The sequence below is a fragment of the Pelodiscus sinensis genome, chromosome 1, assembly GCF_049634645.1.
Source record: "Pelodiscus sinensis isolate JC-2024 chromosome 1, ASM4963464v1, whole genome shotgun sequence".
Classification (NCBI taxonomy): domain Eukaryota; kingdom Metazoa; phylum Chordata; order Testudines; family Trionychidae; genus Pelodiscus; species Pelodiscus sinensis.
This window is the reverse complement of record NC_134711.1, coordinates 331,446,530-331,459,480: the sequence shown is the minus strand read 5'-3', so window position 1 is coordinate 331,459,480 and position 12,951 is coordinate 331,446,530. Positions and strand designations below refer to the sequence as shown.

The following is a 12,951-nucleotide window of genomic DNA, read 5'->3' as shown; positions in this document are numbered from 1 at the left end:
TTTCGAAATAACATAGCGTGTGCCTACACTGCAAGGCATTATTTCAAAATAATGTCAAGGTGGAGGACTACTTACTCCAACTCCTGTAACTCTCATTTCACAAGGAGTAGGGAGAGCCAAAGGAAGAGTGTTCTTCCTTCCACTTACTGCTGCGTAGACAGCACCAAAAGCCTAATTGAGCTATTTCGACTTCAGCAACGCAATTGATGTTTTTTTTTTATTTATCAACTCTAATTTTAAAATAAAGACAAATACCCAGAGCAGCCACTTCCTTCCCTTCTGACTCGGCAGAGACTCTTCTCATCTCCCACTGGGAATTCCCCTAATTAGTGTTCACGGCTACCCCTGCATAAAGAGCCCAGCGGCAGACATGGAACAGAGACACTGCTCTGAATGTCTCCCGTCGCCAGCCTGTTTACACCCGGATGCCGTGTCTCCTGTAGATGCTAAGGGAAGCCCAGAGCTATGTTATAGACGGTGCAATCCCCACGTCGGTGCGCGGCCTGGGATGTTGCTGTGGACACTGCGGTGAGAGAGGCGAGGGACGCGGCTACCTGAGAGAATCCCAGGGAAGACACTTGCATCCCAGGATTCACAGGTACCGTTCCCTTGCTTAGAAGCTCTCCTCCTTGATCCCCTAGTGCATCGTGGGTGCAATGGGAGAGGGAGGCAGTCTCTGGTCCTTTTTTGCACTGCACAGACTTTAAACCCCCTAGGTCCCTTGACGCAGGAGACGGATTTCCTCCGTTACCAAAGGTAAAAATGCCGTTTTTTCCTATATCTGCACTCTGGCTGACACCTCCAGCTCTGGGGTTGGTGGATTTCTGTGGGCCAGGGGATCTATCGGGGGAAAGGTGGTAACAGCTGTACAATACAAAGCAAAAGTCATAGGCTGTAGCCCGTGGATTGCTCAGGCTCCATGGAGGGACTCTCCTTGGAGGAAGAATTAAACAAAGACCTCAGGTGCCAGCTATGCGTTCATGCCCAGACACTGTCACCTTCTCCCCTCACATCTCTGACTGGTAGCAGGGTGGCTGTTTCCTGACTTGTGTCTCCTGGAAAGCTGTCTGCAGAGGGATGTAAATGAGGCACTTAGAAAATGCAAATGAAGCGGGGATTTAACTATCCTGTGCTTCATTTGCATAATCGCATCATGGTGCTTTTTGCAAGTAAAACTGCGGTTCTTTTGAAAACAGCAGGTTTTTTCAAAAGATCCTGTAAACCTCATTTTTTGAGGCATCTGCCCTTTAGAAACAGCAGGAAAAGTGTGATGTAGGGATGCTGATCTGTCACGGCGACCCCGGTGTGCACAGCATGAGACCGATGGCTGGATTCTTCCATTGACCAACATAACACCTCGTGGGGAGGGGATGTACCTGTGATGGGAGAACCCCTGCCGTCCGGGTGAGCGGTACACACTGATGTACTCAGGCTTCCCCGCTGCAGGCAGTCCTCCCAGTCCCTCTCCTAGCAAAGCAGCCAGGCTGCATCTGCAGAGACGGAGAGCTGGAAAACCCCACCCTCCTCTTCACAGTTATCCCAGTGGGAAGTCACCATCTGTGCTAAAACATTTGGCACTGGATTCCAGCTGGAATTTGTTTGGCTTCAGCTTCTAGCTACTTGTCCGTGCTCTGCCTAGACTACAGAGCCAGTTACTACTATGTAAGTTGAATAGGTGACTATCCTGAATTATCTCATTCTCCAGCATTTTCTCCAGCTTCCAATCCTTTTTTTGGCTCTTTTCTGCACATGCTCCAATTTTTCAGCACCTTTTTCTTAATTGTGGTCCCCAGGGCTGGACACAGAGAGTTTCACCAGTGCCAAGGACTATTTCGAAAGAGCAGCAGTGGCGCGTCTACACACACCTCATTTGAAATAAGCATTACTCCTCGTAGAATGAGGTTTACAGATTTCGGAACAAGCCGTCTGTTATTTTGAAATGATTTCAAACTAACAGAATGGCTGTGTAAATGCTCACGTTGTTATTTTGAAATAACGTTAGTTATCTCAAAATAACGGTACAGCGTAGACGGGCCCTGAGTGATGAAAACACATGTCCAGAACAGGTTATTCTCCATCCCATTCCTTGGTACCCCAACATTATCCACTGCTGTGACTGAGCAGGGGTTTCTGTCCAGTTGCTGGCAAAGATCCCCAAAGCTTATCACCAAGGTCTGCTATAACTGGGATGGTTCCCTCTGGCATGTGTCTTGGCAAAGGTTTGGGGTTTTTTTCCCACTCTGAAATTTTGAGTAACCAGCTGAATGAGGACACACTACAGCACAGAATCGCACAGAAAGTCAGGCCAGCATTAAGGAACAGAGATGGGTAACAAAGGCCCTGTCACATAAAAAGTCATATCTGGCGACTGCAGCTTAGCACGCTAGGATGGAAGTTTCCATCATTGAAGTACACAGTCTGGTCCTCTTGTACGCAAAACAGCAGCTGGACCTTATCAGCTTTAACCCATGACTTGAGCCGGGAAACTACGAAGCAGTATACAAGTCTGACCTCAGTTCTTAGCCCCATAGGAACGTTAAGAATGGCATTGGGCCAGTATGCACACACCCAGTAAACAACTAGTGTAGGGAGTCCTGTGCCCAGTGAGTCTCAGCAGGGACCTAGATCTCGAAGGGTGCCCTGGATTCCCCCAGCTAGAGTCACGTCCACTGTGGCCTGGTGCAAGGTGTCAGGAACGGGACTCCCCGCAGACTGAAGGGGTGTAAGCATTTCTAAGTGCCTATTGCTCTCTTATTCATTGCTCTGCCTGTGCTTATTGATGTGTCAATCTGCAGTAGCTGTGTAACCATAGAACAGCATTAACCCTGTAATAGTAGTGACGTAGTGAGATTAATAAAAGCAACTATCCCTAATCGACTCTTTGTGAAGTGAATCCGTAATCCTGTTTGGCCATGGCCCTGTGAGTTGATAGGCCCCAACTCATTTTTTCCTGCCGGTGCCTATTAAAGTTTCCCAGACAATGACACATTATTGAGCGTGGAACTCCATGAAACATGGGAGACACATTAGAAAGTCCAGCTGTTCATCAATCATTTATCCGAATAAGGAAAATGTCACTTTTCATTGTGTGAATAGCCCAATATGTACCAACCATGACAATTACCAGTAGTGTCATCTGATGTGAACATTGTGTCTTTTTCCAGGTATTTGTCCTGTGACCATCATCCTAGACTCCAAGTCCAAAAGTGGAAGTCGGGACAACCTACGATACGTGCAGGATACCCTGTTGTATCTCATACTTCGACCCATTTTATTCTCTTCTATGTCTGATTCCAACACAACCAATTCCATCAACCCCTCCATCTTCATCTTGCTGGGCTTTCCAGGCCTGGAGATGGCCCATGTCTGGATCTCCATCCCCTTCTGCATCATGTACATCCTAGCTGTCTTGGAGAACTTCACCATCCTGTTCATTGTGAAGATGGAATCGAGCCTCCATGTACCCATGTACTATTTCCTCTGCATGCTGGCTGTCACCGACCTGGTCCTCTCTACAACCATCTTGCCCAAAATGCTGAGCATCTTCTGGTTCAATGCCAAGGAGATCGATTTCAGTGCCTGCCTCACCCAGCTCTATATCTTTCACTTTTTCTCAGCAACAGAGTCTGGGATCTTCGTGGCCATGGCTGTGGATCGCTTCGTGGCCATTTGCCATCCCCTGAGACATTCCACCATCCTGACAAACCCCGTGGTGAGTAAGATCTGCTTGGCCGTGGTGCTGCGCGGTGGCTTGATCACACTTCCCATGCTCCTCCTTGCAAGACAGTGGTCATATTGCAGAACCAACATCATCCCCCAGCCTTACTGTGTTCATATGGCCGTGGTGGGGCTGGCCTGTGGTGACATCCGCCCCAGTAGTTACTACGGCCTCTTTGTGCTACTCTGTATGAGAGGCCTGGATGTGATTTTTATTCTTATATCCTACACCCAGATCCTCAGGGCCATCGTCAGCCTTCCCACCAAGGATGCTCGGCTCAAGACTTTTGGGACCTGCATCTCCCACCTCTGTTCCATTTCAGTGTTTTACATCCCAGGTCTCTTCTTCTCCCTCATATCTCGATTTGATCCAAAGAGGCCTCACCCTCTCCATGATCTCATTAATCACATGTACTACATGATGCCCCCCATGCTCAACCCCATCATCTACGGCGTTAGGACCAAACAGATCCGGGACAGGCTGCTGCAGCTGTTTAATCATAAAGGCTCCTGAGGTTTTCTCCTGGGGTTCTGGCTCACAGACCAAGGTCTATTCAGAGCTGGCTGGTGACATGGTGCTGGGCCCTCTTCACTGAATCACCTACTGGCCCAACAGAGAGTTATTAAATCCTCTCCTGATTGTACTTTGCTCTGTCACTGAGAAGGTCTGGTGAATTGGTTTGAGTACAGCTCATTAATTCAGAGTGTTTTCCACCTTTCCACTTTCTGGTAACAGAACCCATGAGGAACGGAGTCTTCCCTGCCTATTCCCACAAACAAAAGCCTCCAGCCACACTTTTTGCTCCAAGATAACTTAGTGGTTTGAGCATTGGCCTGCTAAATCTAGGGTTAAGAGTTCAATCCTTGCAGAGGCCATTTGGGGCAAAAGAATTTTGGGGATGGTGTGACGGCGCGTTGGGGGTCCCTTGTCTCCTGCACCCCGAAATGGCACAAACAGACTCCACCAGCCAGTAGAATTGAGGGTGGTTTATTGCTCCTCCAGGATACAGCATAGCACAGATGGAATCTGGTCACAGAGCTGGGCTAGGATGCCTCAGGCCCCTTTGAGATGGGGGAGATTGGGCCCCTAAACTCCAGCCCCTTTCCCTAGGTTGTCTCCTCCATGCTCCCAGCCAGCAACTAACCAACACTCTTCCAGCCCTGCCCCCCCAGCCCGGGCAGCATCCACCTTCCTTTGTTCCTCTCCATGGGGGGTGTCTGGCAATACCGGTTGAGAGGTCCCTTTGCATAGTGACTCATCCTGTTGGGTCGTGGTACCCACGGCAGCCAGTGCGGGTTACCCCAGAGCCAGCAGCATAGAAACCAGCCAGGTACCCCCACTACGGCACAGATGGTACTTGGTCCTGCTGTGAAGGCAGGGTGCTGAACTTGATGACCTCTCAAGGTACCTTCCAGTTCTAGGAGATAGGCAATCTCCATTAACTTTTTAAATTTATTTAGATCCCTGCCATTTCTCCCTGCATCCCTCAAGTTCCCACCTCTGTTCTGACACTTTCCCCAAAGCCTCAGGTCTCACTCACCCGTCTCCTCCCCTTCTCCCACCACTCGCTGCCACAGACTGACAAGGAGCCTGTTGTGAGGACACATCTTGGGTTACCAGGCCAGGCAGGTGGTGGGCGGGGGGGCTGGGAGGCAGCACGATTTGTCTCTAGATGCCACTGGAGAGGGGCTGGCTTTGCTAACAAGCATGGTGTGTGGTGTAACAGAGATTGTGGCTTTTGTGCATCTTGTTCACTGGCCCACGTGAAGGCTGCAGTATTCTAGCTTGAGTGGGATTGTCTGTCTGACAGGTTTGCAGCCTTTCAGTGGATTTTCATTACCGAGAATAGAACTGTGTCTGGTACACAGAGGTCTGCACTCCAAACTGCCATTGCTGGTCTACGCTCCCTTGCTGAACTCTCATGTGCAAATTTCAACTTTTCACCCATCTCTGCATCCCTGCTTTCATTGTTTGTTCTTTCATTTTTCAAATATCCCGTTTTCAGCCAGAATCCATTTCTGGGGGGAGACAACTCATGCTCCTTACTGGACACACACTGGGTACATTTTTATAAAAGCACCTTGTTCTGTTGCAGTCCATTTCATCCAGCTCTGCATCCCTGGTTCGATCGTTTGTTGTTGTTTTTTTCAACTATCCTGTTTTCAGCCACAAATCCATTTCTGGTGGGGGGGTGGGGGGAGCGACAACGATGCAACTTACTCGACTGACACCTGGTACAGTTTTATAAAAGCACCTTATTCTGCTACAGTCCAAGTATTCCTCGTATTTAAAATTCTCATATTTAAAATGTTTATATATATTTGTATTTTTGATTGTTTGTTCTTGTAAGCCTCCTTGAATATTTTAAATAGAAAGGTGGGGTAAAATATTTAAATAAATAATTCCTCCTGACAATGATGACTAATAAATCCAAAATAGAGCAGTTCTCATCTGTCCACTGAAAGCCAGGCCGGCACAGCTGAGAAGAAAACCAGTGGGAACTGTGGATGAAGCATAGTAGGGAACTACTTAAAAGAAACACACATTTTGTTTCTGGATTCAATGTGAGTTTAAAATCCCACCAGAGGCCCTGTTAAATATCCTACTCCGGCCTGACCCCAGCTGGGCTGTGAAGAAGTGGGTCTCTCCCTCTGTGCTGGCAGCAGAGTCCCTATTGCCCAGGGTGGCATCTGGGACACTGAGGAGTAAGGAGGCAGAAATGTTCCTGGTTCATGGAGTTTGTGGGGGACTCTGGCGTCCCCACCTCCCTAGTTCCTGTGAATATGGGGGTTTCTCTCCCACACCAGCAGCCACCCTTCAAACTGGGAAGCCCGGGTATCTCTCACCCTCCTGGGCACGGAGCCAGCAGCAGAGTCTCCAGAATTTGAGGAGGAACCTGGCATCCCGACCACATACGAAAGCAAAAGAGCACCAGGCATGGGGCCAGCAGCTGGGATCCTGGCCAGGGGGCGGGGACACTGAGGCAGAAGAGCCCCAGGGACACAGCGGCTGGTAGCTGGAACTCAGCACACAGGGCAGCAACGGGTTCCGCAGCCACTGGGGCAGAGAGAAGAGGGCCTGGTGTACAGGGCCATTCCCACATCAACAATTACTGCGATGTCGTCTCCCTTCTCCACTGTGACAGCCACCGTGCTGGGAAGGAGGGCTAGGTCTCTTCCCCTCTCCCCCAACCTCATGGCCCTGATGTCTAGTCTTAACCCAAAGACTTTCAACAGGTTTTTCTCCAGTTTAATATTTCAGCTTTCAAAATGTACCCTGTGTTCTTACATATGATGCAACTTCTTCACTGTTTCTCCTCCACTTGTGCTTCTTGAATGGTTTATACACATCCATGAGAGTGCTCCAGTCCCGTGAGTTACCCCATCCAGTCTCCGTTATTCCAATCATATCACTGTACTTTCTGCTACGACTTCCATTTCCTCCTGTTTGTTTCCCAGGCTTCTTATATTCATATAGAATATATGATTTAGTTGGAATTGGAATATATGATTTAGTTGGGTTGATTTAGTTGGAATTGGTCCTGCCTAGAGCAGGGGGCTGGACTTGATGACCTTCTGAGGTCTCTTCCAGTTCTATGATTCTATGATTCTATAAGCAGGCATCAAAGATAACAAACCGATTGCCCTATTTTCTCAGTGTAAATCGGGAGATTTCCTCTGTTATTCTCTTCTCCTTTGTTTCCTCCCAAGGTATGTCTAGACTACATGCCTCTGTCGACAAAGTCATGTGAAATAGGCTACCCGACATAGTCAATGAAGTGGAGATTTAAATATCCCTGGCTTCATTAAAATAAAAATGGCTGCCACGCTGTGCCGGCTCAACTGATTGTCGGCACAGAGCAGCAGTCAAGACGTGGATCGGTTGACAAGGGAAGCCTCTTTCAACTGATCCCTTATGCCTTGTGAAACGAGGTTTACAGGTCGGTCGACAAAGGCTTCTCTTGTCGACCAGTCCACGTCTTGACTGCTGCTCTGTGCCCACAATCAGCCGAGCTGGCAGAGCGTGGCGGCCATTTTTATTTTAATGAAGCCAGGGATATTTAAATTCCCACTTCATTGACTATGTCGGGTAGCCTATTTTACATGCCTCCGTCGACAGAGGCTCGTAGTCTAGACATAGCCCCAGAGTCCCACTTCCCTGCTTATCTCAGAGCTTAGGCCACCATTCTCTGGAGAGCTTAGTTGAAAGCCTCCTTGCAAGGTTAGCAAGCCGGCATGTGAAGATGCTCTTCCCTCTCTATATTAGGTGGATCCCCTCTCTTCCTAGCAATCCTTGCTCCTGGAACAACATCCCAGGATCAAAGAATCCAAAGCTCTCTTTCCGACACCACCTGTAAAACCAGGCATGTACCTCCACAATTTGATGGTCTTTACCTGGGCCATTTCCTTCAACAAAGAGGATGGATGTGGACATGCCTTGTGTCTCAAACACTATTATCCTTCCTCCCAGAGCCACACAGTCTGCAGTGACTTACTAAAGGCCATTCTTGACAGTATCATTGGTGCCCAGATGGAGTAGTAAGAGGCAGGAGTCCCATGACTTGATCAGCCTCAGCAGACACCGTCACCATCCGAATTCTAGCTTGGGTGCAACACCTGGTAGAAACTGGACCTCTTGTCCTTTTGACATCTCTTCCATAGTATCAAGACCAGCTTGTACTTTCTCCAGGTGAATTCACTTCTCTCCCCTAGGAGAAAGGAAAAGAATGTCACACCCTGTGTAGGTCACAACTCCTGACTGCACACTATCCAGATTGCCCTCTTTCTATGATCCTCTTCAGATGTTGTATTTACAGCTTACAGAAATATGAAAGGCATAAAAAACTCAGTGTGAGCTCCCCCACCTCCGAGGCACACCGCCCAGGCAAACTCCCTCTTTTTGTCTGGCATTTGATAACTGGCTTCTTTTTTATAAAGCGGGTGGCTCAGAGCAGTTGGCCGGTATCAAAGCTTTCCCTTGAATCAACCACTCAGGGCCCATCTGGAACAAAGCCCCCCAATCCACACTTTTCAAACAAAGACACAGTCAGAGAGTCACACTTCCAGCCAACAAACACATGGTCAAACGGCTCCACAACCAGCTCCAGTCAAACAATTGTCACAGCCGACAGATGACTGGAGAGTCACCTCACCAGCACACAACACAGCCTCCCCATAGTTGGGGCTACTGTTTGCTTGCTGCTCAGCCTTGAATACAGGCCTTCGCATACAACATTTACTGCCTGCCCTTACTGGAGTCCTGGGGCTCAAAGCTGACCTCTGCTCAGTCCTGACAAAGGGCTTGTACTCAGAGACTTTTTCTCTTCTTTCAGGCTAGACACCCTCCCTGGCTAATGTTTTGCTCAAACGGCTGCCCATACTCACAGGTTTTGTGCTGCCTGCCTGTTCCCACACTGTGAGTGACCCCTAGCCATGTAGTGAGCTGGAGTGGCCTCCCATTTATGCAGAGGGCAGGGCCAGACAGAGGCATGGGCGAGCCGGGCAGCTGCCCAGAGTGCCAACCGATGGGGGGCGCCTTATGGCAGCTGTAAAGGGCGCGTGGTGTCCCTGGTAACTCCCTTACTAGGGTGATGGCCAGAGATGTAGAGTGGTGGTGTGGCCTCTCTCTGACCCAGAGTGGGAGTAATGTGGAACCTGCAAGCAAAATGAAAGATTTGATGGGAAAGTGGGAAATGTCAAAAGAGCTATGAGCTCTGAAGGAATATTGGCTCTTGCTGACCAGAAGCATTTCTTGAACATACCCAAACATGCTGTGGGGCAAAAAGGTGGCAGCTGTGGATGTGATGGCTCCTCTGGCTGATGGTTTGAAAAGACATAAAAATGTGTTGTGAATAAACCAGAAGGAGGGGTGGAGGTTAATCTTAATTGGAAGCCGGGTTCTGTTTTACCCCAGTCCCCTAATCCTTTGAATTCCATTGATCGCATTAGAAAAAAGAATTCCAGTGCTGGGAGGAAGCAGGTAGCTGAAGTAAATGTGGTGACCCTCCCGCCATCTACGCTGCCCAAAATATTGGGCATCTTCTGGTTCAGTTCCAGGGAAATCGATTTCAATGCCTGCCTCACTCAGCTCTATTTTTTCACTGTTTCTCGGTGATGGAGTCAAGAATCTTCGTGGCCATGGCGTTGGATCACTACGTGGCCATCTGCCCTCCCCTGAAACATTCCACCATCCAGACAAACCCCGTGGTGGCCAAGGTCTGACTGGCCGTGGGGCTGCGTCATGGCTTCATCATACTGCCCTTTGTCCTCCTGGCAAGGCAGTGGTCATATTGTTGATTGAACATGGCCCCCCAGCCTTACTATGCATACATGGCCGTTGTGCAGTGGACCTGAAGCTATTACCGCACCAGTAATTACTACGACTTCTTTGTGCTATTCTGTGTTAATGGTTGCCAGAAAGACGACCAGGTGCCTCCTGGCATGCTGACACAGCCCCTGCCACTCGCCTTCTTGCTCTCTGGGGCTTCTCACCGCCCATCCTGCTGGGCCAGCTCCCTAATCTCCCCTAGCCAAGGCACAAAGCTGAGATCCCTGCCTCCTCGAGAAGCAGCACAGACTCTGAATCTCTTCAGGTCCAAGGCGAGTGCAGTTTAGGGCCCAGCTTCCTGGGATCCCCCTCCCCAACTGGGATCGGACCCCAAAGAATTAGGTAAACCCCCTTTTACAACGAAAGGGGGAATGTGCCCACTGATGGCTCCCCCCGGTAACAATCATTTACACTGGGTTTGGCAGAATATAAAAGTGATTTTATTAGGTACAAGCAGTCGGATTGAAGTGGTGATAAGTGAGAACAGGCAGAGCGAAGTAGGTTACAAATCAAAAGAAACCAAAATGCTTGGCTAATTCAACACTGAAACCTCAGCACAAACTTTTTCAAACTCGCCCTAAAACCTCTTATCCAGCCACCCTGAGGACTTTGGCTCCTTTCTTCAGGTATGGCCCAGTCAAAAGACCTAGACGCCTCCTTTTCTGTTCTTTTGAAAGATTTCCCTTATTGTATGGGGGTGTGTCTAGACTACAGAGTTTTGTCGACAAAAGTCTACTATACCTGCGTCTATACTACCGCTGAGTTCTGTCGACATAACGTCGACAGAACTCAGCAGTTTTGTCGACGCTGGTAAACCTCATTTTACGAGGCATAATGCCTTCTGTCGACAGAGTTCCGTCGACAGAAGGTGTTATTGCATGTAGGGTTGTGTCTAGACTACGGGGTTTTGTCGACAAAGTAGCTTGCTTTGTCGACAGAACTGAATGTAGTCTAGACGCTCTTTGTCGACAGAAGCTTAGTCGACAGTATCTGTCGACAAAACTTCTGTCGACAAAACCCTGTAGTCTAGACGTACCCTGGGAGTCACCTGGCCACTTCCTGACAACACGGCTAAGCCTTAAGGAGAAAGGCTATTTGCGTATGATTGCCCAGACAATGAAGATCCACTTGGTGGCTTTCCATTTACACATTTAAGAAACATAAAGCATTCCCTACTCTATATGTGTAATTTTACACACCAGAATGATACACGCACCAATATAAGATAAACAGAACCAGCAGATTAAGACACGAAGATTGATGGGTTACATGAAATAATTTGCTCAAAGTGCCTTTGAATTTGGTATATTTATGGCCACATGTCACAAAGCATGGCGGGGGGTGGGGCATCACAGTACCCTAAGAAGGATAGAAATCTAGCTAGATGCTTGAGCTCAATGGTAATGTCCAGTTGGTAGCTGGTATCAATCAGAATGTGCCAGGTTTGGTCCTGGGTCTGGTTTTATTGCACATTGTTATTAATGATCTGGATGATGGGATAGTTTGCACCATCACCAAGTTCAAGCATGAAAGAGGCATAAGGATCTAGCACAAAAGGGTTTTTGTGCAAAATGGACATGTCCACATATTCACAACAAAATGAAAGTTGTTGTGCTGCAGTGGCAAAGGGGTGGAGCACCAGGCATGCAGCTAACTGCACTTGGAAAGTTGGTGCCTTTTTGCATAGAACTTGGTCTGAGAGCCGGGGCAAACGCTTTAGATCCATTTATGTGTAAAGACCCGGAGCAGCCTGTTCCGGATCTGTTTGGTCCTCACCCCATAGATGATGGGGTTTAGCATGGGAGGCACCAGGAGATACAAGTTGGCAAAGAGAATGTGGAAATAAATGGGCACATTCTGGCCAAAACGCTCAGTGAAAAAAGAGAAGAGACCTGGGATGTAAAAGGCTAAGATGACACAGAAGTGGGAGCCGCAGGTCCCAAAAGTCTTGAGCCGGGTGTCCTTTGTGGGCAGACTGAAGATGGTCCTGAGGATCTGAGTATAGGACACAGAGATAAAAAACACATCCAGACTGATCACACAGAATGTCACAAAGAGGCCGTAGTAACTACTGACACGGATGTCGGCGCAGGCCAGCTTGACAACGGCAATGTGCGCGCAGTAGGTATGGGCGATGATGTTGCTTCTGCAATATGGCCACTGCCTTGCCACGAAGGGGTAGGGAAATACGAGGAGGCTGCTGCGTAGCAACACGGCCAGGCCGATTTTGGTGACCACCTGGTTGGTGAGGATGGTGGAATGTCTCAGGGGTTCACAGATGGCCACGTAGCGATCCAAAGCCATGGCCACGAAGATCCCAGACTCCACTGCTAAGAAGGTGTGAATGAAGAACATCTGGGTGAGGCAGGCACTGAAATCGATCTCCCTGGAACTGAACCAGAAAATGCTCAGGGTTTTAGGCAGGATGGACGTGGATAGAACCAGGTCAGTGACGGCCAGCATGCAGAGGAAATAGTACATGGGCTCGTGAAGGCTTGGCTCTGTCTTCACGATGAAAAGGATGGTGAAGTTCCCCAAGATGGCCATGGCGTACATGGTGCAGAAGGGGATGGAGATCCAGACATGGGCTGCCTCTAGGCCAGGAATGCCCAGCAGGATGAAGGTGGAGGGTTTGGTAAAATTGGATATGTTGGCGTCTGACATGGAGCAGCGGAGGCGTCCAACTTTGAGGTATAACACTCTCTCCTGCGTATATTGTGCATTCCCCTGACTTCCTTTATGTGCCCGGCTCTAGGGAGATGGTTGCAGTAGAAATGCCTAAATGGAGAGACAATGTGAATATGAGACACTAAATGAACAGCTGGAGGCTGTGAAGGAGATTGGTTGCTCTTCACACACGGAGAAATGGCATTTTCATTAGTCAGAGAAAAGAATTCTGAACAACG

At 48.7% G+C, this 12,951-nt stretch overlaps 1 protein-coding gene across 1 annotated transcript; it reads right to left on the bottom strand.

Annotated features, from left to right (window-relative positions):
• Nucleotides 1-11,761: 11,761 nt before the first annotated feature.
• Nucleotides 11,762-12,709, bottom strand: LOC142827404 (olfactory receptor 52E4-like). The gene has a single exon (XM_075922899.1). It carries the CDS (start codon nt 12,707-12,709, stop codon nt 11,762-11,764), a length of 948 nt encoding a protein of 315 aa, XP_075779014.1.
• Between the last annotated feature and the right edge of the window lie 242 nt (nt 12,710-12,951).